Source organism: Passer domesticus, chromosome 1, assembly GCF_036417665.1.
Source record: "Passer domesticus isolate bPasDom1 chromosome 1, bPasDom1.hap1, whole genome shotgun sequence".
Classification (NCBI taxonomy): domain Eukaryota; kingdom Metazoa; phylum Chordata; class Aves; order Passeriformes; family Passeridae; genus Passer; species Passer domesticus.
In genome coordinates, this window is record NC_087474.1 from 46,986,667 (window position 1) to 47,012,290 (window position 25,624).

General features: G+C 40.0%; 2 protein-coding genes across 29 annotated transcripts in view; one reads left to right on the forward strand and one right to left on the reverse strand.

Moving 5' to 3' along the window:
• The window catches only part of LOC135299440 (uncharacterized), a 17,956-nt gene extending 13,136 nt beyond the window's left edge, over positions 1-4,820 (reverse strand). For 4 of the 6 annotated variants that reach the window (XM_064418542.1, XM_064418517.1, XM_064418537.1 and 1 more), the window contains exon 1: positions 4,662-4,820. The gene's annotated coding sequence lies outside the window, so the exon portion shown is untranslated. Of the gene's footprint in view, positions 1-1,932; positions 2,041-4,661 lie in introns of all 6 variants that reach the window. The other 2 variants (XM_064418509.1, XM_064418527.1) reach the window with 2 other exon arrangements.
• On the forward strand, positions 4,755-25,050 carry GPR141 (G protein-coupled receptor 141). 23 transcript variants are annotated; one of them, XR_010361427.1, is made up of 10 exons: positions 4,758-5,064; positions 5,590-5,661; positions 7,695-7,967; positions 13,071-13,139; positions 16,515-16,576; positions 18,326-18,406; positions 21,205-21,283; positions 21,364-21,450; positions 21,594-21,675; positions 21,763-21,899. XR_010361427.1 is itself a non-coding variant. In XM_064418393.1 (9 exons), the coding sequence occupies exons 8-9, from the start codon at positions 19,785-19,787 to the stop codon at positions 22,309-22,311; spliced, it is 969 nt and encodes a 322-aa protein (XP_064274463.1). In that variant the 5' UTR covers positions 4,755-5,064; positions 5,590-5,661; positions 7,695-8,095; positions 13,071-13,139; positions 16,278-16,348; positions 16,515-16,576; positions 18,326-18,425; positions 19,551-19,784; the 3' UTR covers positions 22,312-25,050. The 23 variants fall into 23 exon arrangements, 22 of the variants coding, with proteins under 22 accessions (XP_064274463.1, XP_064274414.1, XP_064274435.1 ...); XM_064418393.1 differs by lacking the exon at positions 21,205-21,283 and adding exons at positions 16,278-16,348; positions 19,551-19,805 and having other exon boundaries at positions 4,755-5,064; positions 7,695-8,095; positions 18,326-18,425; positions 21,364-25,050; XM_064418344.1 differs by lacking the exon at positions 21,205-21,283 and adding exons at positions 16,278-16,348; positions 19,551-19,805 and having other exon boundaries at positions 4,756-5,064; positions 18,326-18,425; positions 21,364-25,050.
• The last annotated feature ends 574 nt before the right edge of the window (positions 25,051-25,624 follow it).

A 25,624-nucleotide genomic window follows, 5' to 3' on the forward strand; every position in this document is an offset into this window, starting at 1 on the left:
CAGAAGGATTAACTGTGCATGGAACAGCAAGAGAGACAGGATGATATCTGCAACATAATGCACATAAAGCTGAAGGGAGTGATTAGATGTGATGCATCCTTGTAAAGCCAGATATATTTTTACACGGGCATAGTCTACAAGCAGGATCATGCAACTAACCACCTCGGAGATCTTGCTGACCAGCAGATGATATCTTATGCTGTACAACTCTATTAAATTAAGCACAGAAACATCCTAAACTAAATAAACAGAATAATTTATTAATTAAACCACGTATTTCTATAGGAGATGAAGACAATGTCAAAACTTTCAACTTTTTCAACAAAACCTGGGTGATGGACAAAACCTGTGATCCATCTGTGTTTGAGGTGGTTGATGCAGCAAGCCGCTGGCTCATGACAGCTTCATTTGCCATGCTGTTGCTGAGGTCTGTTTTGAGCAGCCCATCTAGGCTGTCACTTTTCAGAGACAGCCTCTGAGGAGCTACAGATGCTAAAGTTAGATGTGGTGCTACATGCTAATGTACAAGATTCAATAACCTGGATCAAATTATTGCTGCAATCCATGTCTGACCAGCTGGAGCTGGCGTTATTTCCACTAGTCCCTAAATTAATTTCTCAGTTTAATTTTAAATGGAAGAATGATTTTGCTGTTGCTACTGATGCTGTTTTAGATTAATTCTGAGTTAGTTTTGGTGTCTGTTTGCATTTTAGAGACATTTTGAGTTTCTGCATCAGCTCCTAGGGATGGGTTAGTGTAGTATACTGAAGATTTCTTTTGAAGTCCACTGCCGTGACTGTAAAATGGGAACCAGAGAGCTGGCTCTCATGCCAATTTGCACTCATTTTTTGTTGTGTAGGTGTGATGTGTTAGCAGGAAGCAGTTATTTTTAGTTCAGACATCTGAAACCTGTATTCAATGATGTTCAGCTATGGACTATAAAAACAAATCTGTCAAATGAGGATATTGCTGTGTTTGTGCATGTACATGAATGCATGCATGTAAAAGACTAGGGAGACAACAAAATATAGCTGACTAAGATAAGATCCTTTTGGCTTTGTATACGCTTCTAAGAAGCCCTAGAGGTAGGAATGGCATCCAGCCTTTCAGGAAGAAACCATGTTTTAACTAGAGGGGTAAGGGGAGTGAAGCCTTAAGACCTTTTCCCATAAGCATGGTGGTAGAGAGGGGCAGTGACTGAAGCAGTAATGGTGTAGGAGGTGATACAAGAGGCCTAGGTAATTAGGAGGACATTGGCTTGGCTCAATTTAAAACAGCAACAGATATTTCCTTGTAGAGGCATTGTCTTAATTGCCACTTTAGACTGCCAGCTCTGTCAGGTAATGGTCAACTCAGCAGTGCACAAAACACCATCAGCTCTGTGGGGCTCTCCTGCTGAACCCCAGCCCTCAAGCACATCCACAATGGCTGCAGTTTTAGCAGCTGTAGCTCAGGTGAAATATGTTTAGGTTTAGTGCTCAGATGACTCAACAGAATGTATCAGCCTGGTTATCCCATTCATTGGCTCTCCTAATGAAATCATCAAAACAGCGTGACTGATGCAAGTAAGAGGCAAAGTCTTCAGGCTGACCATCCCTATCACAAATATGGCTAACCCTAACAGCTTGCTGGCAGCTGTAGTGCAAACACTCCCCCTCTCTGCCCATTCTCCCAACATTTAGAGATTTAGAAATGCTGTCTCCCAAACAGAGGAACATGGCTGTAAGAAAAAACTAGACAAGAGAGAGTTGGCTTTGCACAGCTCAAATTTCCCCATTCCCTGAATTTGTCTGCCTGATTTTGCAGTCTCAATGGTGTCATATTTCTGACTTCATGCCTTTACTTCTAATTCCTTTTTCTGCCTGTGCTCCTTTACATGTTATGGCTGTCTTCTTTCTTGGAAACATCTCTGTCTCTTTACAGACCACATACTTCACTCTGTGAAAATACTGAGCTGCCACTTGTAATCCTACGCAGGACAGCCCTCCCATCCTCTGGAGGAAGGTGAAATCTTGTGGTTACCACATGCAGAGGGCCTCACTTGAAAAAAACAAGGACTTCAGCTGTTCTGTGGTGCAGATATCTGTCCCATTTATGCAGCTTAATGGTCATTTAAATTTCATTTATACAGAGATTTCTCATTTGTGTATAGGTAAAAAAACCCATCAAATCTGAGTTCATCACTGCTCTGCATCCATCATGGCCTCTCAAAATTCAATTTCATTTTTTATTCAATGGTATTTTTAAAAAATTCTGTGCTAGGTGTAAGTCTGCTCAAAAAAGGTTGTCTGCCATGAATGCTCAGACAGCAGATGCCTGCATTTTGTTTTTAGTAGACAAAGTGCTTAAAGAACTTCTGCTTCTCTTCCATGTTGTTGGAAAGACTTGAGTTTTCTTTGGGGTTTCTTTTTCATTTGTTTTTTGCTGGTTTTTTTATGCTAGATTTGGCAACTGTGAAAACCACATCTGAACTGGAATAAAAAAGAGGGATATGTCTTTCTTGGTTTATCTTTTAAACTCAAAGTGTTCCAGGTACATGTTCTTGGTTCTGGTGCTTAAGACTGGTAACCCTCTCAGCAGAACAAGACTTTTGTTTGTTCCAGACAAGGAGACAGACAAAAGATAATGGTAACAGATAAAGTTTTGAAGTTCCTTGCGTTTACAGTTTTCTTTGCAAAATTAAGTCACACACTTCTGCAGGAAAGGAGCTGACATGCTGTAAAATTTCAGAATATATCACTTGCTTTTAGTCATTTCATTGCTTCTAGTATCTAATCTATCTTTCTTGTGTCTAAGCTGCTTCCTTTTTCTCACTGGCCAAAGGTTTTGACCAGGTTCCACTGATTAGCAGCACTGGAATACCCAAATGGCAAAATTAGAGTGTTGTTGCGTCAAAACTGGCTCTCTGCCCATAGACAAACTCACTCCCAAACCTGGCTACTGCAATAGCAGAAGTAAAGATTGCTTTCTATTTTACTCCCAGCACAGCAAACAAATTTTGTCCTTCAGACATTGGAGCAAAAAATATGCTGTCCTCTTTTATGGGAAAGCTCCCTTCCTGCTTTTTTAAGGTCCCCTCCAACACAAGTTTTTCTATGATTTCTATGATAAACCCCCCAGAGAACTCATTGCCATGGTGGATAACTCAAGGTTTCAGCAACTGTTTTGACCACTGCATGCTACTGTTCTGTCTTGTGGAAGAGACAAGAAATATTTTTAAAACTAATCCATACCTCCTCTGTGTAGTAAAGGTTAGCTAAAACTGTGCCCTATTCTAACAGCAATCAATAACAGTTTTTTCCTCTAAGAAGGCAATTCATTGGCTTTTCTGTGGAAGTTCAATAATCTTTTCAATGTTCAAATAATCTGCACACAATCCACTTAACTTTGATTCTGAGGGAGAAGCTTTGAAGAAAATAGTAAAAAGACAATGCAGACAAGCATAACTCTACTGAACATATCTGGTAAGGTCTATGAACAGGGAGAAAATTTGTACAAATTACTGAAGACACCTCTCTTGTAAATTGGGTTGACATCTTGATACTGCAACTCTTCAGTCTCCTTGCAGCCTTCTTCAATTTAGACTGTTCTGTGTTTCTCATTCACAAAATATCCCCGGATTGATAAAAGCCACAAAGGCCATGGCTGTTTCTGTCCTTTAAAGTCTTATTGACTCTCCTCCCTTCATTGCCCAAATAGATTCTCAGGTCTTCTGTTCTGCTCTCAGAAAACACCATGGATATATGTTTACAACTCCCATTTTCACCAGATGCAGGCATAGTCCTCACGGACAAGTGTTGCTGCACAGAGCAGGGAACAACACCTAGCTGAAGACTGATTGGCTCAAGCACTTTGGTGCTGTTCGTGCTTTCTTCTTTGCAGTGAGACAGACATTAATTACAGGAGACTGAAAGGAGTTTGCAGACTGTGGGATAGCACATCAAACAGATATTGGGTAGAACTTCTGGTCAGTTAATGAGCAGTTTCTGGGTGCTAGAGAAAAGCTATGATAACTCAATTGGCAAATTCCAAGCTCTGATGTTGTTCTGGTTATAAAAACTTTCTACAACCAACTAGGAGGTAGGAGAATGCCTTATCACATTCATACGCTTTTAACCCTTCAAGTGTTGCTGCTGTTGAGCTGAAAAATAATCAGAAGTTTCTCATCTAAAAATAAGTTTGGGAATGAACAAGTAAGAGAAGGAAAGACTGAGAGATCAGGAACTGCAGGTCTGTTCTTCTGATGACAATTACTTTGTCTTCACACCTGAACTCCATACCCCTTTTCTATTCCATTTTGCTCCATTGCTATACTTTATCCTTAATCCTTACCCTGCTGTGTTGTAAGACTATCTGAACACAAAATAAAAGAACTGGACACCAAATAGATATTTCAGAAAAGTTAAATATTATGTGGTTGCATATTTGCTCAGGTTTTTTTCTCTCTTCATGCACCTGTAGTTAGTGGGAAACTTTGTACAGTTCTGCTGCTTTTCTCTGGAAGAGACAGTATGAATCAGGCAGTTTTCCTTGTAAAGATTGAGAAGGCAGTTGAAGGCTGATTTCTAGTGTGAGTTATTGGCAGGTTACTGTGGCATGATAAAAAATTACTCCCAAAATCACACAGATGAGCAACAGCTGTTGAATCTTTTACTGCCTACCTGAAGGAGGTTTTACTTTGGAGGAAGTATGGACATGTCTGTGCCTACAGGTATGTAGCCTTGGGAGATGTTGCAGCAGGGCTGCCAGCCTTTGTGATGCAAAGAGTGGACTTGGCAGTGAGGTTCCATGCCCAACAACAGCCTTCTCTACACACTCACCAGTGCCCATCTGGCAGCCAGAAATCATAGAACCATAGAATCACAGAATGATGATCATAGAATGGCCTGGATTGGAGACCAGCCTTAAGGATCATCTAGTTCCAATCCCCCTGCCATGGATAGGGACATGTTTCACTAGACCAGTTTGCTCAGAGCTCCATCCAAAATGGCCTTAAACACTTCCAGGGATGGGACATTCATAACTTCCCTGGGAAATGTGTTCCAGTGCCTCATCACTCTCACAGTAAACAATTTCTTCCTAATATCTAACCTACACCTTCCCTCTTTCCATTAAAAGCCATTGACCCTTCCCCTGTCACTACTTGGTCTTGTTAAAGTCTCTCCTCATCTTTCTTGTAGGCTCCCTTCAGCTACTGAAAGTATAAATTAGGTCACTCTGAAGCCTTCTCTTTTCCAGGCTTAACACTTCCAATTCTCTCAGCTTTCCCCTATAGGAGAGGGGCTACATCTTTTTGGATTCACTCCAACAGGTCCATGTCCTTCCTGTGCTGGCACCCCAGAGCTGGATGCAGCACTGCAGAGGGGTCTCAGCAGAGCAGAGCAGAGGGGCAGAATCCCTCCCCTTGCCCTGCTGGCCACGCTGCTTTGGATGCAGCCCAGGACACGTTTGGGTTTCTGAGCTGCAGATGCACATTGCTGGGTCATGTCCCCTCTCATCCATGAGCACCCCCAAGTCCTTCTCCCCTGGGCTGTTCTCCATCAGTTCATCCCACGGCCTGTGCTGATACCAGGGGTTGCCCCAACTCAGGTGCAGGACCTTGAACTTGGTCTTGTTAAATCTCACGAGATCCTCGTGGGCCCATTTCTCCAGCCTGTCCAGGTAGCTCAGGATGGCATCCCATCCTTCAGTGTGTCATCCACAGCACTCACTTTGATGTCACTGTGAATTTTTTGAGCATATGCTGGATCCTTCTAGCTGTGTCAAAAATTGATATTATTAAAAAAAAAAAAAAAAAAAAAGAAAGTTAAAAAAAAAAAGGTGGCCAACCACATCCTGGTCTGCAGTACGAAAAGCACAGGCAGATCTTATCTCTCTGCACGTACTTCATGAGAAGCAGCAGAAAAATAAGGATGTGTATGGTTCCCACAGGTGACTAGATGAGGGACAAGATGCAATGGATATAAGACACAGCATGGGAAATTCCAGCTGGATGCTAGGGAAAAAAATCTACTGTATGAGAACAGTCAGACTTTGGGACTAGAGCCTGCAGATGATGTGGCCTGCTTTTTTTGAGCTATTCAAACACTGCTGGTCCAGGCACTGAGCAACCTGACATAAGCCAGCCCTGTTTTGACTGCCTGGTTACAACAGATGACCTCGAAAAATCCATATCCTATATCCTAAGACTATGCAAATAGATCAGTCTTGGAAAAAAACCAGCTAAAACTACGTTCCCATTGAAAGTGTGAACTTTGCTTCTCAAAAATTCAAATTATCAGGAATATTTAATGCTCTATATAACTGCTGAGGATGAGCAGCTTCTTAAAACCCCATAGGTGCTTTTCCTTGAGACAAGAGTTACTGAGTTTCAAAAGTCAATGTAAGATTTTATTTTTTTTTTTTTGGAAACCTTCCTTCCATTTATTGAAAAGCAAAATACAGCCTACAGATTAAAGCATGAGACACATTAGGTGAGAAGTAGTCTAATTCTGACTCAGTAGCAGACTTGTTAAGTAACTTTGAAGAAAATGTCTGAAGGCTTTCATGCCTTTCATAGCATGTAATATAGGACTATCAGGCTATTACACAGAAGAGACAAATTCAACACTGTTTTTAATTTTTGCATTTGGTTGTCATGGAAAATATTACTGTACATTTTATTTGAGAAAAGCTATTACTATATATTTTTAACATTAAATTTGCCATAATTTTTAAATGGCAGATCACTAAAAGTATTTCTAAGCTTAACTAGCTATTGGAAAAACAGTTTCTATATTAAACCTTGAAAAGAGCAGTTAGACAGTGTTAGAGAAAGTATTATATTTTCTACAACTATTGTTCTTTATCTTGTGGAATCTTAACAAGGGGATAGGACAAAACATTTAATGAGCTTTTGGATTTAAAATCCCCAAGCTCATGCCCTTAATTTGGAAGAAAGAGAACATCCTTATTCTGAACACTTTTATTATTCATACTGAGCTCCTGGGAATGCAACATCAAGATTTTGAAATATGAGTTTGTTCTACCCTGCTACTTGTTGTATGGCCAGGCTTTGTAGCTATTCTGCTATATCACTGATAGAGAATGACTTTTTGAAATTAAATGGGGTCAAGGAATAATTGCAGCTTGGTGGATACCTGTGTTTCTCTGATAGATTTCTGGTAGCAGATGTATGAAATGGCTACAATTAAGAATAGAGCCAACAGTGTATTATAAAGATGGTCATGATATCTCATAGCAAATTCACCCCACATCCTCCTTCTTTTCCCATGCTTCATTTTCTTTGTCTATAAAAAGTTTGAGTCAGTACTTTTCAATTATAAAACAACTGCAGTATACAAAAAGCATATGCAAAGTGGATGCTTACAACTCTCTGGAAGAATACTTTTTGATAAGGAGATAGAAGCATTTCAGGAGTACCAGAACATTTTCAGCTTTTCAGGATGCCCACCTTCAGGGTTGCTAGAGATGATTTATCACTGTATCCTGAGGAAAGTTCCTCCAAGGGCTGTCAGATCTCCTCCTAGATATTATCTGAGCAACTGAGAAAATCCTGTTGAGAGGCTGAGTGGCCTTCATACCACAGGAGAGAGATACTTATGCCTATATATATATATATATATCCAGAAACACATACTCTCATGTGCTATCTTCACTTGCACTACAATTATTCCTCTTCCTTTCACCTATAGCCACTTACAGGAAAATGCATTTTGCAACTGAAAATATTTATCGTATATTGAGGAGAAGAAAACACATCTTCATCAATTAATTTGATGAGTGAGATGATAACAACTGGTCCAATCCTGTCTGTCAGCTGTTTGTGGTTGACAAGCAACGGGTGGCACTTGAGGAAGCAGACAGAGCTGGGTTGCGGTAGCAGTTCCTCAGCAGCGCTTCTCTGCAAAGTCCAGGAGTCACATGCAGTGAGGAGAGTGTCCTGCTATGCTGCTGGAGAGTGGCTGGTGAGTGCTGCAAAAGTCCTCAGCAGAGGTACTGAGTTACTGGAGACAGACCAGGAGGAGGGATTTACCATTAAACTCATATGGGAAGGCTGCAGGTCTGGATGAAGCTTAATGGCTCCTGGTGGGAGGTAAGATTACAGCAGAGCTGGGGGGATACATGACAAGAGAGAAGTTAAAAGTACTTTGTGTTCTTAGTCCACTGCAGCAGTTGTGAATGTCATATTTTATTAAATCAGTGGAAGTAAAGTGGTAGTTAAAAGTGTATTTTGGGAATATTATTGCATAAAGGGCTGCTGGTCTCCTTTTACAATAGCATCCACACTTTCATAATCCTTTCTGAAATTTATTAAAAGAAAAGAAGAATGTGTTATTGGTTTTGCCAATTAATCTTTGAACAAAAAGTAAGAAGGAAATTTTCACAATGATTACACTGGTTCCTCATTGGCTCCAGTACTTTTCATTATGAGTAAATTTTTCAGAATCAGTTCAGATGCTGGTCATCTCAAGTCACCCTCATAAAAGGTTGCCAGCTCTGCCTTCATTTTGGCACATTTAGACACCACCCCTGATGCTCTCAGGCACTCACACAGCTCAGCAATGAAATGAAACCTCATGATGGGCCATAGCAGCAAGAGCCCAGCCAGCAGGTCAAGGCTACAGCTGTCAAGTCAAGAATGTGATTATTCCACTTCATTTACTACCTGTTAGGCCACACCTGGGATGTGGTGTCCAGATTCTGTCTTCCTTGTCCAAGACAGACATTAAAAAATTCAGAGTAGCATAATTTCCCCTGCTGGAAATATTCAAAGCTCAGTTTGATGGGACCCTGGATACCTCAGTCTATAGCCCTGCTTTCAACAGGAGGTTTGACAGTAAAATCTCTCGAGGTGCCTGCCAGCCTGGATCTTTTTAAGATTCAACAGTCACAATCCACACAGACTGGAATATGGCTGTTACTTTCTGCAAAGTCATGCAGAGGTACCAAAACTGGCTCTGGAGGAGCTAATTGAAGTGCTGAAGCCTCTTAAGCCTGAAAAACAGGGATAAATTTGATGAGGGAGTGTCACTCCAACACAGATTTATCACAAACTACCTATTTAAAGCTAGCTTAGATATTTCGACACAGCATTGTGTTCTGAATTGCACACATACCTCAGGCTCACATGGCAACCTGCATATCTTCTATATCCAATGCTGTACAAAAAGACTCCATGAATTCTACCATTTTACCCCTAAAAAGAACGTGTGCAGGCTTCTTCTGAATCTGAAACAAAAAAAAAAAACAAAAAAAAAAAGTCCTGGGGAAAAATACTTCAGAAAAAAGTATAATATAGTGCTAGAACCTCTCACCAATTTAATGAACTTCTTCCTAGCTTAGAATTGATCTCTGTTGCACAGCTGAAATTAAGTTCATGTGAGGATAATCTTAGGTGTGGGCATGGAATGAGGTCAGACACCCACTAACATGGATAGGGGAAAAAATCTGAAAGTTAAGTAGAGATAGTTTTTGATACAAAATTCATTATCTTATTGCAATCTCACTGAACAGACTGAAATCTTTCCTCTTCAGGTAAAATAAGGGGAAAAGAGTTTTAGCCAAAATAAGAGATATAAAGAAAATCTGGAGTGGATACAAAACAAGCATTGCTTTATCTGCACTAGAGGTACTTAGTAGTAAATGGTGAGCTCTCTCATCATGAGGGCTGTAGAAATCATTGAATCACTTTCATTGATGATGCTGATTTGATGGTGCAGAGAGAAAAAGGCAGCAATGGAAAATGCTACTCAGTGAGCTGATGCTTCTCATTTTCATCTCAGTTGCACAATTAAACACATTAACTGCCTGCTTTACTTTCTTAAACTCTCCAAATTCTTACCATTGCCAATACCAACATGAAAGCTATTTTGCGGAAAGCTTTTCTGTGAAGATGAACTAGTGCTTAATGTGCTAACCTGAGAACCAGAAACAATGGGGCTGAAGAGGCATGTTTCTGTGGCCAGTCTGTCCTATCCTGTTGAGAAGATAAAGGTCAGATCACTGCCCACCTGTGGCTGTTTTGCTTTGGGATCAGAGCTCATATCTGCAGTTGCCCACCTTGCCAGGCACCCATCCAAGCCTCTCTATCACTCCTCTGTGCAACTGAACAAGGGAGAGAAAATATTAAAAAGGGTTCATGGATTGAGATGAGGACCAGGAGAGATGTCTCACCAAATATAGTCATGAGCAGAACAGACTCAGCTTGGGGATATTAACAGAATTTATTACTAACAAAATCAGCAGGACAATGAGAAGTAAAAGCAGACCTGGAAAACACCCTCCTTCTCAGCTCTACTTCCTCCTCCAGTCCAGTGGCAGGGGGAGATGGGGCATAGTGGTGTGATCAGTTCAGCACACATTGTTTCTTTCCCTGCTCTGATGTGCAGTCTCTTCCCTGGGAGCTGGTACTCCATTAATTTCTCCAGTGTGAGTCCATCCCATAGGCAACAGTTCTTCAGAAATTACTGCAACATAGGTCATTCTTCGCTGGGTGCAGTCCTTCATGGACACCCTGCTCCAGCTTGTGTTCCCCATGTAGTCACAAGTCCTAGCAGGAGACCTGCTCCTGTGTGGGCTCCTCTCTCCATGGGTCCGCTGGTCCCTGCCAGGATCTTGTTCCAGCACAGACCTCCCTCAGGTTCACAGCCTCTTTTGGGCATTAAACTGCTCCAGCACGGGTCTTCTTCAAGGGCTACAGGTGGATCTCTGCATCCCTGTGATCCTCCATGGGCTGCAGGGGCACAGCTGCTTCACCACGGACTTCACCACGGGCTGCAGAGGAACCTCATCTCCAGTGCCTGGAGCACCTCCTCCCCCTCCTTCTCCACTGACATTGGTATCTGCAGAGCTGCTCTTCTCACATGTTCCCACCCCACTCTTTTCTGGCTCTTTCTCCTTCTCCTTCTCCTTCTTCTTCATCTTCTTCATTTTCTTCATCTTTGTCTTCATGTTATCACAGAGGCATTATGCTCATTTCCAGCTGGCCCAGTCTTGGCCAGTGGCACATCCATCCTGGACCTGGCTGGCATTGTCTCTGGCAGACTTAGAGGACGCTTCTGGCACCTTCTCACAGAAGTCACCCCTGCAGTTATGAGGACCTGGCCATGCTACCCAATACATCAGGGTTTGTACACGTCCTAAATAATTCCCCAGCTACCAAGACCTGGCCGTGCAAACCCAATACATCAGGGTTTGTACACGTCCTACACAATTCATTTTGTACCAGCTTATGTTGGTGCTATTTGGGTCTTCTCTCCACCATGCTACACTGCTACATGTAGACTAGTTTTATTTTACCTTTTCATCTATCATGTAGGGCTCATAACATCATAAATATCCTGTCAGTCCATCTTCAACTTCTGCTTCATTACAGCTACAGTGAATAATGACGTAAAATATTGGGCTCTTATGCTTTCCAGTGATAAAGAAGACGTATATAGCCTGGATGAAATGAAAAGAAGGAAGACAGAAAGGGAAGCTGTTTCATAACTTATTGTTTTCAGATCTGTTTTTCTGCAGAGAGGTCTAAAGATCAGCCAAGTACAGGGGCCCAGTGCAACACCACAGCACAGGGTACTCCAAAACTTGAATAAGAATATTTGCACTGGCAAAATATCATTAAGACCACAGCATGGCCCAAGATTTTCTGCAGACTCCTGTGTCAATGAAATGGGGAGAAAATATATTACGAGGACAATGAGACAAAGGGCAGGTGTGGGTATTCTTCCACAGCCCAGAACTGCAGCACTTATCATAAGTATTTCTACACCTGTGGCTGGGCTATGTAGCTGCTTTTTAAAATATTTCAGCTGAACTTCATTTAAAAATGCATCAGTAATGAGCTTATTGACAGCACAATTGGCTTCACACTTTGGCATGTGCACTGAAGATCTTACTTTAATGCAGTTAAAGTTGTCATTTATATCATAAAGTAATCATTGCTTATCATTCGCTCAGAATGGAAACTCCCAGATTTAACAGCAAAATGAATCATTTCAGCCCAAACAATTTGATGTAAGAGAGCACTTGCATGCACACAGCACCTCAGTCTAATAAGCAGAGTGTAGCTGTGCTGATCAAGGAAAGGCTCTTGCAAACCTCTGTACTTTGAGAATGCAGCATGGAAAAATTCCCTTGAAGTAAATTCCTTCTTTCTGTAATGACAGGAAGAACCTGAATTCCTCTCTAACCCAACTGTAACAGAAACATCATGTATTTAATTGTGGTTATGCTGAGGTAGAAAATCATTATCAATCAGTGTGGACAGCAAGCTTTGCTTTCTGTACTTCTCCTAGGCAGTGGGAGCTTAGACTAATGCAGGGAAGTTTGTTCTTCAGACAACACACTCTAGCATACTAAATTTCACAAATATCTGTATGTGTACATTCAACATGAAAGTGATCTTTGGTAAAATTATTTTTCCTTGCTCCTGATGATAGAGTTTGCATTACCTCTGCAGTCAGAAATCAGATGAAATAAGAAATCTGGGAATAAAACAGTATTAGTAGTTGCAGTACACATTTTGAGGGTGAGTAGCAATAGACTTGCGTTGAAATCCTGTAAAAAAAAAAGTATTCTTCCTTACAGCATGCTGCCTAACCTAGCAGGCAATTAGTGAGGTTAGCACTAAGTTCTAAAATATTTTAGGATGAGTACTGTCTTTTCAAGATGAAGGGAAAGATGTTTTTTCTTCTCAGAGAGGCATATATGCTTATAGAATTGGCATGGTGCTGCATATTTATTTCTTTCTCTGCAGTCTAATGTCATCTTCATGGTAGGAGTAATACATCTCCTTGTCAATCAGCTCCTCCTTCCATTTTTTTTCACCCTGGTGAGAACAAGCTCCCATAATGAGTGAATTGTTGTGCTGGATTCCTGATAAAAGGCACATCCCCTGAAAAACTTACTGGCTTGCAACAGATGCGAACTAGTAAAATCCTTAAAAAAAACCCCAGTAATATTAAAGTTGGTGATAGATTGTTAGTAGTGTGCTGTTGTTAAATATAAGACACCTTCTCAAAATGTCCATTTAGACTGGATACTGAACAGATACCTTTTGTATGCAGTTCTGATTCCTCCTGCTGCCCTTGGTGACAAACACTGATGCCGAAGAAGAGCCCAATAGAAAAGAGAAGGTATGGCAAAAGTTGGGCAAATTGCTAGTGTTATTAATATTAGAATAGTTGGTTTCTAGATCTGGGATCCCTCCCACACAATCAAAGAAGAATGTGATGTGAACTTAAGTCTTGGTTTGTTTTCAGTACTTTTCTGAAAGATCTGGATTCTAGTAAGACCTAAACAGAAAATTGAGGAGGTTTTATTAATATGCTGTACTTCAACATGGTGCAATTTTGGCATTTCTGTAGGCGGAAAAGGTAGTGAGATAGGCTGAAGGGAAAACAGATTTTCTCCATGACACTTTTCCTTAGGTACATTTAAGCAAATTTGAGTAATAATGCCCAGGTATAATAACTTGCAAAGTGGGTATTTTTTTCCCTAAATCAGTTAAAAACCTAGGAGGAGGCCACCAGATGCATTTCCACTTTTCAGAGGAGCTTAAATTTATGGCTCTGCTATGCAAAGGTGTGTGGAACAAGGAATTTCAAATCACATTTACTCCCTGTACTTTTCCAAAATGTTCTTTCAGATGTGTCACAGGCAGTATTTCTCACTCACAGGACACCTTGCACTGCCTGGGTGACAGCCACAAATCACAACTGATCCAAAACCCAGAGAGAGACATTTTGAGAAACCTATTATCTATAAAATGTTTTTGGCTGATACTGATACTGAATGTTTTTGCCTTTGTAGGTAATTAATATCTTTCTGTTCAGGTGATTGGAATATTAAAGCACAGCAGAAATAGGATTTTGTTGGTAACGGGTATAAGTTACTCTAATTACATACTGCCTTTATGTTCTTCATATTAGCAGCTGATCTTTTACTTAATAATGAACTTCAAAAAATCTATCACAATTGCAACTTAATAACTGATCAGCCAGTGTTACCTACCAGCCCCAGGCCCACAGCTGGCACTAGAAGGGACTCTGAGCAGATCAAAAAGCAGGCTTTTTGTAAGCAGTACAAATCAGTATGAATTATGTCCTCCCTGATTCTGTGTAGTTCACATCAGTTCAGTGTTGTCAGGACCACCACTCAGGCTCTACCCACAACTAAGAGCCAGCTTACCCACAGTCAATTTAAGGTGTACAGGTGGATCTTATTTTTGCTTTCTGACACTTAAATAAGTGAAGGAGAAGAATATTTTTGTAAAGACCCAACCATCATGCTTGAATAGCTCCTGCTACCTTGTGTAGTCCTCTTCTGAATTAATATTCCAAGTTGTTGAGTCCTGGCAAAATAAATGCAGACAAACAAAATACCTGTGTTGCCATGGTTATTCTATGTACAACTTTTAGTTTGGAACAGCTGAAAAGTCACTAACAGCATCTATTCTGCCTGAGCATAAAGGGCAAGGTTCTCTTTCCTCAAGGACCTCTTGAAATCCAGAGTAGAGGTACCTTGATGCTAATCGGCCTCAGGACAAGCAGTCCTTGAAATCTGGCCCAGCCTCTCATCTGTTATTAAACGACTTTGGCCCTTGAAACTGTTGCTTTAATGCAAACTCAAACTAGGTGATGGTTGAATCCACATGATACAACAGTACTATGAAAACACACTATCACACTTCCAGATTTTTATGGTATTGCTAAAACTACCAGCAATTACTCAAAACTTGTAAAATACATGCATGTCTAGTATCAGTGTTTAAAACCAGTGATGCTCTAAAATAATCACATTCTGCCACCAGCTCAGTGCATTACAGCTGAAAATCTAAACGTACCAGTCTGGAATCCATTAGACATGCTGTTGGTAAATCCTGGGGGAAAATTCCATCAATTTAGCAGGGAAAATTAATTGCAATTATGTCTATTAAGCATTCTATACCTATCTAGATCTTGATGCAAACTACAAATTAGAGACCGACAAAGACAATGAGGGTGTCTGTCCCTGATCAGACTCTAGTATTTCACTATTTGGTTTAATCCTGTATTAAAGGATTTGCCAACTACAAACATGTGGAAAGAATTCAACCTGAAAAACTCTTTTTTTGTTTTGACTGCTTGAGGAAACAACATTGTTACTTATCAACAAAATTATATAACTTGTATCTTACGTAATTATTATATTGCATCAAAAATATATATCAATATACAACATTAAAAGATTACTTATGTTTTAACTTATACTTAAGCATGTGTAACTTATTTTATGTATCAAAAATATTGTATAATTTAAAAACCAACATACAGAAGGTACCCGAAGGTTTTAAAGATACCTTAGTTTTCTTTCCACTGGCATGTATTCACTCTAAAAAAGACCTAGAAGGAGCCAAGACAAAATTACTAATTTGAGAAGGCACAAGTCTTGATTCAAGGTCTTTAGGTCTGGCTTTGCCATGGAGTTTTTAGCTTTTTATGTGTATGCCTTTCAACAGATCTTTGAGACCAGCTTCTTTTAATATCATCTAAGCAGTTCTTTAGCTGTCGGGCACTGTTAAAATTGCAAAATGCAAAAAGACAATTTCCATCACATAGCAGTTTGTTGTGAAGCAGCACAGAGCAGGACTTCCCTTGTGATTTTTTTAACCAAATGTGAAGCAACAGGATGCAGTTAGTTAAAACATTCTCCTGTGAGGTTACATTTCAAGTTGTATGTCTATGCTGTTGCTTTCAAAACTAGCACACTCAAATAGAACCGTGTGTTCTGACAGAAATGTGTTAAGTCTGCAGGAGGGCAAAACTGACCTTGCACAGACTCCTTACAGAGACTCAGTCCTGCAGTGAGATGTCTTTTACCACACATACACCTCACACAACCACCATTGCTCGATGAGCCTTTGACACTGGTATGGCTAATCACTTTTTAAATTAAATCTCCTCGTTTCCCTCTGCTGGCACTGTGCAGGTGGAGTGATGGCACCATATCCTGAGATCCAGACACCGAGCTAAAATCTTGGCGGAAAGCAGAGATGAGAAATGGTGCTGGGCTGTAGAGTGAGCTTTGTTTCATCCCTCACACTTAGGTGTCTCTGACCACAACCACACCCACACTTAGTCAGTTACAATCTAGATCATATTTTGCTCTTGTCCTGCCCTGTTTTCTCAAACCACACCTTCAAATCATCCCCTCCACTCTGGGAACAACCCATCCAAACATATGTCTTCCTGAACTGTGAGGTTCACTTCTGTGTGTATAATTTATCATTTTAGGTAGTAGTATAAAGCCCTGTGCAGCAATGGGAGGCTTTGAAGACCTCTAATGGCTAAGAAGTAGCTGCAAGGTAAGGGATGATGTGATGCAACTAAAAATCTTCCCAAGGTTGTGTGCCATGGGCAGCTCCATCCTCACACAGCACAGCTTCAAGGTTATTGTTTTGTCATAAGCTCAAAGAAAGAAGCAAGGCAATGACTCTTTAAAGCATCAGGTCTTTTGCTTTTTGTTCTTAGAGCTTACATAGAATGAAGATCCAAGTAAACAACACTTGAGGAGTGGAGAGAAACTCTAACCTGTAAGTACACACAGAATGAAAAAAAAGCCTCGGTTTGCAAAGTAAATGAATGCTTGCAAGTTTAGGAGGGGGGAGAAGCATTCAGTGGTCTATTTTTTTTTATTTTCAACCTACTTTCTGTACAAATATTTTCTCATTGTGTTTGGTAGTTTCCTAGTAAGGGACAGAATTGCTTCATTCTTTCCCATATTACCACCCTGTAGCTTTACACTGTCTCCTAAAACTGGGAGGCAGTGCATTTTGTTTTCATCCATCCTTTGTATCTGTGTTTGATATCACCCAGTCTCTGCAAGGACAAGAAGGGTTTTTTTTCTCTGTTAAGATACAGCTAAGGAGGCAAATAATCCTTTTTAGGAACACTTCATTGTTTCCTTTTTTTTTTGTGTAAAAAATAGTGACAATCCCAAACGAAAGAGGACTAACTTAACATGCTTTTCCATCCCATTTGTTCTTCAATGGACTGAATTGAAAACACAAAATATCAGTATAATGTTGACACAGCCTGCAAGACATGAATTGTTGAGCTACCAAATGAGTTAGGGGAATCATGAAAAGTTGTTTGAAAAAAGTCGATGCCTAAATGTAAAAATGTGCTTGATACTTAATATTACTTTTTGTTAGTGTTTTATATTTAGCAGGTTTTCATACTTCAAACTTTAGGTGTGTGTGGTTATTTTGAAATTAAAGGAATTCTGCAATTATTCTAGTAGCACAGCCTACGTTACCATAACACAGCATGGAATTAGAACAAATTGAAATGCAATTACAATGCCCTCAACAGAAAACATTTTTGAGACTAAATGAGGATTCTGTGAAACAGATGCAGATTTTAAACAGACTTTTGTTAAAAATTATTTGTATTTTGCACTTCCAAGCTAATCTAGTTCAGTGTAGGAATGTCAGTTCTGACAAACACTCATTTTTCAGTTTATTAAAGCTGTCAAAAATAGAAATCTTTCATATGAGTTGAACTTTTTTTCTCCTCCAAATTCAAATGAAACTTCTCAGTTGGGTGCATGCAGACAGCAAATGCTTCTCCTGCAGAACCCAACTGTCAGAACACATGAAAATCTGTGTGAAGCCTGCCAGTCTCTCAGCAGACGTGTATGGGGGGATAAATTTTGCAAACACTTGTTATACAGAGTAGAGCTCACTGTTTGACAGAGATTGTAAAAGTGTCATCATTTCTGACAAATGAGTGGTTTTTTAAATAAGTTGATATAATGTTGATGTAACATAATGGTGACTCATGGACTTGGTTGGGAAAATAGCATGGAATGAAGGGAACAAGCCAGTGACAGGATGATCTGGATTGCTAAATCAGGCACAAACTAGAATAAGCATTTTACCCCTGCCAAATGTGAAGTTGTTGGTCTAAGAACCAAGTACAAGTGTAAAGACAGTTCACTGAGGAGCCACAGGTATGTCTGGGATCAAGGGAGAATAAGACTCTTCTGTCTCATATCAGGTACCTACAGGGAAAGGCAAAATTTGACCAAAAATTTTTAAATCTGAATGCAGAGGCAGAAGCACAGCTAATACCTGGAAACTGAGGTTCTACAAATTCTGTCCAGAAGTATGGTTCATCTTTTTTTTTTTTCCTTCTTTTTTTTTTTGTTTTGTTTTGTTTTGTTTTGTTTTTAAATAGTAAGATAGATAACAGTAAGAAAAAAGAGAAACAAGTTCCTGAAGTTTTGAATGAAAATTTCTTACCTGGAAAATTTTTGACTGAGATCAAATTGTTTTCAGAAATCATAGAATCACACAACGGTTTGGGAGGAAAGAGGCCTTCAAGATCATCTAATTCCAACAGACCTGCTATGGGAAGAGGCATGTTCCACTAGACCAGGTTGCTCAAATCCCCATCCAACCTGGCCTTGAATACAGACAGGAACTGAGCACTCTGGGTTTTTCCGTCCTGAAGAGAGCAGTCCAGGGAAATCTCACAGACTGTGCTGCACAGACAGTCACATGAAATGAGTGTGATGGCATTATCCACACTGACAACTGACAAATCTTGAATGCACAAGAATCTTTTTGCTGATCACATTTCTGAAAGAAACTAGCCTCTGGCCCGTTGGCAACCTATCTCCTTTGTCAGACTAAACCATCTATTTTTGCAGTTGTCCCCCAGCCCTTGGCACCAGCAGCTGCTGTGGCATCCAAATGAAGTGGTGCCCACTATTGCCTTGTGGCTGCTCAAGGCTCATGTCCAGCAGAAGTTCAGCTCAGTCATGAGAGGCTTAACCCAGAGGAAGACCAAGCCTGGCTCCAAGACTTGAGCAATATCACTGAACTGGCAGTTGCTAGAGGGTGTGGGAAGGCACAGAAACAAGAAGAGCTGTGTTGTGTGAGGTCCACATTAATTCTTTTTTCATGTGCCTCCTGCTGAATTCTGGCAAAGGGACTTGTAAGCTGCATTTCAGGTCAGTAGGTTATAGCTTTGTGAATGTCAGTATGATAGGAAACCTCACTTTGCCAGAAAGCAGCATTTCCTCTGTGAAACATGCCCTGTGTTATGTTACACTCAGTATTCATCACGCAATGATATTTCAGTGGGGTGCCTGGGCTACTGAGGGAGCTGATAATCTCCTATCACAGCTGCTAGTAGCTTTTTTTTTTTTAAGATAAATGAAAATTGTATCTCCTGCAGATTCTTACTATGCAGAGATTTAACAACGACTGCAGAATTCTGTAGAAACCTGCATTTCAGTGAATGTGCACTGGAATGTCTGAGTAAAACATCAGTTATCTTACTTCTGCCTATCTGTTCTTACTGCCTTCAAGTTTCACTGCTGGCCTCTGAAGGGTGACAAAAAGAGGTTCTTCCTCTCCAAGTGCAACCTTGCTGCTGGGTCTGCTCATACCAAGCCACATTTCCAGCATGTTGCCTTTCCCTCCGTGACACTTTTAAAAGTTTAAAACTTGAAATATGCATTTTAAATCAAAACAGTGTGATAATGCCTCTTTTTAGAGACATATTTTCAAACTGAAGTTTAACAGCTTGGAGAAACCGATGAAGAGTTCTTGCATGGTTGTGAGGATGAAGTGACTCAGAAACAAGAACAGAACTGGAAGGAACTTGCACCATTTCTGATGCAAGAGCTGCAGTGTGCCAATCTGCAGTGACTTTGATAAAAATCTCCTTCACAACAACCCATTGTAATTCTCTTAATGTACTGGAATTAGTTGTCCACATAACTCTGAAATGCAAGATCAAACACAAAAGGTCAGTAATGCCAGCAATCAACGCATCAGTTTGAGATATGGCACTTATACTGATTATAATAAGATATCTGGAGTCTTAGATGCATTGGGATAGCTGGAGAATAACTTTTCAATGTATGAAGAGACCTTGATTACTGTAAGTGCCTAGAAATATTGCTAAGAAACAACACAAAACACCTGAGGTGCACAACAGATATTCATTGCCCACTATGAACAAAAACAGTTTATAAAACTGTTACAGGCAAAACTCTTTTCCGTAAAATGAGTGGACTGCTAAAAAGTTTTTCCCCTCCTAACTTTTGGCAGTTTGTGCTACCTAAAAAAATGAAAATAAAGCTGAAAAATCACCCATACAAAGAGATTAAGGAACTACTTTCTGAAGTATAAAGCATTTGAGTATTAAATGAAAAATCACAAAAACTCGGGAGAGAACTCCTTCTTGTGCTGTGGGATTCATTGGTAAAATGGATGACTTACAAGAGTCAGTTTTACATCACAGTTCAGGCAGCAGTAGCAGTACAATTGTGATAGTATGGAGACCAACACTGTTCAGTTTTCCCTGCTTCTTTTCTGTAACTGTAATGAGAAGATCCCCTGGACATTTTTACAGATGCAGGTATGCTTCAGGATAACACCCTACCTGAGCTCTTCCCCTCCTATATGATCTTGTAGTACTTAAAATCCTAGCAGGAGCTGCATTTAGATTTATAATAATTATTTCTAATCTATTTTTAAGAGAGTAATATATTAAAAATGTATAGCACACTTTTTAAACTTGCTATTAACTTGCATCTAGCTTCTGCTTTGGTCAGACAGGATGATTTACACTCACCCAGGATGTCCTTTCCTAATGTTTTTTAGCAGCCCATTTTGTAACACCCAGTTACTACATGTAAGGTTTGAAATGGCCCTGAGAATCAGGACAGTACTGCCCATATTTCTTGGTCTGGCAGGATCTAAGCAGGATTTCCACGGAGTCTGGGTATCCATGGTGTTTAATCCCTTGCTCAGAGAAACTGTACATGGAGAAGAAGTTGACTGTAATGTTTTCAAAACTCAGCTTTCAGAGACAAACAGAATTTGTATCTTAGATAGAACAACATATGGCTGTTATCTGGCCCTGGGAAGGACAGATTTGTGTTGCAAGTAAACAAATTGATGAATGAGAGCAGAATTAAAACAATATTTCTGACCTTTACTGTAAAAGCATGCAGATGCTCAGAAGAGAGGAGAAAAAATAACAAAGCATAAAACTAACATAATGATGGCTCTCTAAGGATCTTTAAGGATCATTTCTCCCCATATATTATTGATTCATGCTTGTTTTTTGGAGAATGGCTGGAAATATCTTCAGGACTAGAGCAGTTCTCTGCCCAATGTTCTCATCCATTTTCCCTTAGGCTGGAGGATGTTTGGAAAAAGTTATAGCTACTGACGCCACCTGTTAGACCTCAGGATTATTCCTTAAGCAAGAAAAAGGTGGGAAGTCCTTCTGGCTTTTTAGGCAGGTCATCTCATTCCTACCTTATCTTAGTCTTTCTGTATTCTTCCGTTTCCAGAATATGTTCCAGGAAGATTTCAGGAACATGACTGAAGGGACCAGGAACAGCAGTGACTCCTCATCCGCCTTCGTTCACACCAGCACCGTGAGTGCCATACTGGTCACTGTCTACTCGGTTGCCTTGGCTGGAGGTGGAATTGGGTCCATCACAATGTCCTTTGTGCTGCTCAAGATGAACACTCTGTCTGTGACCACGACTGCCATCATTAACCTGGTCGTTGTGCACAGCCTCCTCCTCTTCACGGTGCCCTTCCGCCTCCACTATTATGTCAAAAAGAAGTGGATATTTGATATGCCATTTTGCAAAATGGTGAGTGCCATGGTGCACATCCACATGTACCTGACCTTCATATTTTATGTGATCACCCTGGTGATCCGGTGGCTCATCTTCTTTCAGTGGAAGGACAAGGTGGAGTTTTACAGGAAGCTGCACGCCATTGGGGCGAGCGCTGCCGTGTGGCTCTTCGTCATGGTCTTTGGGGTGCCACTCTTCTACTTCGAGTATGGACGCTCAGGCTTATACAATAATACAACATGCTTCAAGTTCCATAAAGAATTACAGCACGAGAGTGTGAAAGCCCTGAACTACACTGTAATTGTAGCTGTTGCCCTCATTTCTTGCGTCCTCTTGAGCTTGCAGATTTTTATCCTGGTAAAAGTGGCGAGAAAATTTTCCACCTCCCTCTGTTCACATCAAGAATTCTGGGCCCAGGTGAAAAACTTGATTTTCATCTGGATCATCATAATTTGGTTCCTTCCCTATCACCTGTTCAGAGCCTACTACATACAGCATGTGAGTGATTTTGACCAGTTAGAAAGCTACAATGAGGTTTTTTTGAGCCTGACTGCCCTGAGCTGTCTGGACCTGCTGTCATTCGTGCTGAGTGGAAGTCGCTTCTTCAAGCAAAATGTGGGGATGCTCCACAGGAGGTTGCCTTGCTGCTAGCATCAGCATCCTTCAGCGTGTGCAGGAGCTGGGATAGAACAGTGATGGATAGACAGAGCAAATGCACTCCTCAGCAAGTGAGGGCGTGCTCTGGAAATGGTGCAACACACTCGCACAGGGTTTTGCATATCAGCTTCCTGAAGTAATGGAACAAACTGCCTCCTGAGTCCGAGTTAGTAAACAGGAAGGTGACCTCAGCAATTTCCTCATGGTGCTACCCAGTGAGTTGTGGATGGACCTGGAGAAGAGGGAAGAAAGGTCATGGGTTCTTCTCTCTTACTGTTTTTACATCAAGATTTGTGAAGTTAAAGGCACTAGGAGGAGACCTGAGAATTACAGTGTAGAAACACAAATAAGAAAGCTGGTTTATATGGACTGAGGTACAGATTTATGAAACTTAAAGATCTATATAATTTTCCCATACATTTCATATTTATTTCCCACAAGCTCTTATAAAATATTAGGGAAGATATTGTTCTTCTTGAGTAGGTCTGTTTCTTCATTGTTATGCATAACTTTCTAAGTGAATTGAACTGTTAAACCAGATATTTAAAACTGATTCAATGATAGATAGTTATTTCTTAAAATATTTTCTCAAAAATCACTTTTTGAGATGATACCACTGCAGCAGAAAACAATATTCTCTTTCTCATATTATGAAAATATGTCTAAAAAATTATACATGCTTACTGAAATGGACATTGCAAATTCAAACAAAAACCTGTATTATTATTCACAAAATTTTTCAATTAAAAGTAATATTTTACAGTCAGGACAAGTTTTTTTAGATCATTCAGACAGAATTTGTCTTCTCTTCAAAAGACAAATATCTTAGATATCCAAGGTAGCAATGTTTCTTTGTAAATCTTATGTTGATTTTGTGCATTTATGAAGTTTATAAGTAGTCACTCACAGTGTCTTTAACTTGAAAGCAATTCTATAAATTTTGTATCCTGCACTGATGGAAGGAATGAAAATGTTGCTGCTTAGATTGGAGGGATGGAAAAAGCTAATAGTAGCTAAAAAAGCATATTCTATCTCAGTGAGGCATTGCCAGTTGCTGTCTTTGAAGACAGAAATAAATTCCACTAAAAAAGATGAAAAATTTGGTAAAATATTTCTATGAGAGACATTGAAGCTTTCATAGCTCAGCCAATTTATACATATCCCTAAAAAAGAACATAAATCTTGACTTCTCTAATGCAAGACATCAATGGCGAATCTTTATTTTTCTTGCCATGTGCATGAGGTCACATTTTTTTCATCCAGAGTTAGTGGGATAATAATTTAATCATTTAACTAATTAGAGGTTATTAGCTGATCAATTTCCATGAGAGTCTTTACTCATGATGCTGTTGAAATCCACCTTTTCACCCCTGTGAATTTTTCCATTCCTTTCTGCTTCACCGTCAACATCTCTTGCACATCAGACAGCAATAAAATAACAATTGGTTGATCTTGTTGTATCTGTGCAATCTCATTGCTGTGCTCATTGCTTTTGGTCCCTCCAAGATGGTTATTTTATGAGATCCCATCTCTTCTATGGTCTTTCTACCTTGTCTTCCTTCCTTCTTGCTTCAAGGTCCTTTATATCTATCAGGATCTTTGATCATAAAAAGGTATTTTCAGGTCAGAGTATGAGTGATGCTGTACAACACCAAAAGGTGGAAATCACTGAAATTCACAATACAAGTGAGGTGTTGGGCAGCTCTCATAGTTCACCCTTGGCAAATAGCCTGGACCACATCTGTTAAGAAAGAAATGTGAGAGCTTGCAGTATGTGTGTGCCTGAGAAAAATCTGTCCAAGAAGGCGTTTGTTCCCAAAAGATCACAGTAAAAAGGATGACAACTACCAACCAGATTCAACAGTAGCTGAGGAACTACTTTCAAAACATGAAGGGAATCAACTTGGATGTGCAGCTCACTACTAGTTAACTGTGTGTCATTTAGAAAGCAATAAACTGCTATTATCCAGATTTGTTTTAAAGCTACACAAAAAAATCATATTCTCCTTGTGGCGGGAGAGGATGGAAATTGGCATAACATTTTTGTTTCCTCCCGTAGCAACGTGGTTGGTTAAAGAAAATGCCTTGCATGCATTCTGTAGGCACTGCATAGCTTTGTAACATTATATTATAACCCTTCTACTATAATAAAGTTATTAACAAACAAAATGACTATGTGCTGAAAAAGTAAAGTCCCTCCTAGAAAAATGCACATAAATTAGAAGTATTTTATCTGCATTTGGAATGAAAGATAAAATATTATTTTAAAAACAGTACCTCCCAACTATACAGACCAACAAATCTCGTTCATCTGTGTTAAAATCAGAAGTAATTTAATTCCTGTAAAAATGCAAACTTTCACAGTAGCCTGCACTATAGCATCACAAAAAATACTAATGACTTTTTTTCCCCTAATAAAATTTGTTGCTAATGATGTTAATACTAACTCAGCATGATAACAAGCTAATTAGGAGGTCCTATAATCACATGATTTAAGATGGTGATGTTATCCAGCACCACGTCATGCCTTTTATGGGTCTGTCTATGCAGACTTTATGTCTACCACTGGTCTTGCTTTGTGAGAGCCAGTGTGTGGCAGAGCAAGCCTTCCCCAGCCCTGAGAGAATGATCTCCCTTAACTGTGCCAGGAGTTGACCACTATAGAAGAAGGGGAATTTCCAGTTACCTTCATCTGCTTGGTCAGAGGCACCACAATCATGAAGGTGACCTTTTTTTTTTGCTGACTAGATGGCAGAGGACAGTACCAGGATAGGAAACAATCATGAACACAAACACACTATTAGAGAAGGACATAGAGGGAATAGAATCTGAAGAATAGGACTGGGAATGAGGAGAAGAGAGCAGAATATCAGCACACTTCTGCCACACAGCAACAAGGTAAGGTGACTGTGTCTCTGGCCTCCATCTCAGGTTATTTATTTAATCCTTAAAGTTGCTAAAAAGTGACACTCACTGATGGGAGCAAGCTTGCCCTCAGCCACTCCTTGTTCCCGCTCCTGCATTGCTCTTTCCATATGGCTGGAATTTGCCTCCTGAATGTCATTCAGCTGCATCAGTTCCCTCTCTAGCTCACCAGGGAATCATGGAAATCAAAAAATCAAGTCAAGGCAAGGACAAATACAGCAAAGACTGCATTTTGCAACAATCCTGACTTGAGGGTTTTATGAGACTGTAATCCTGCTTTGTCTAATTCCACTTAGCTTACAGATCTTTTCTTCCCAGGCAGTTTTCCACAGTCTATGTCACCTGACATTTCCATTTCCTTGTATTACCAATAACCAGGGTG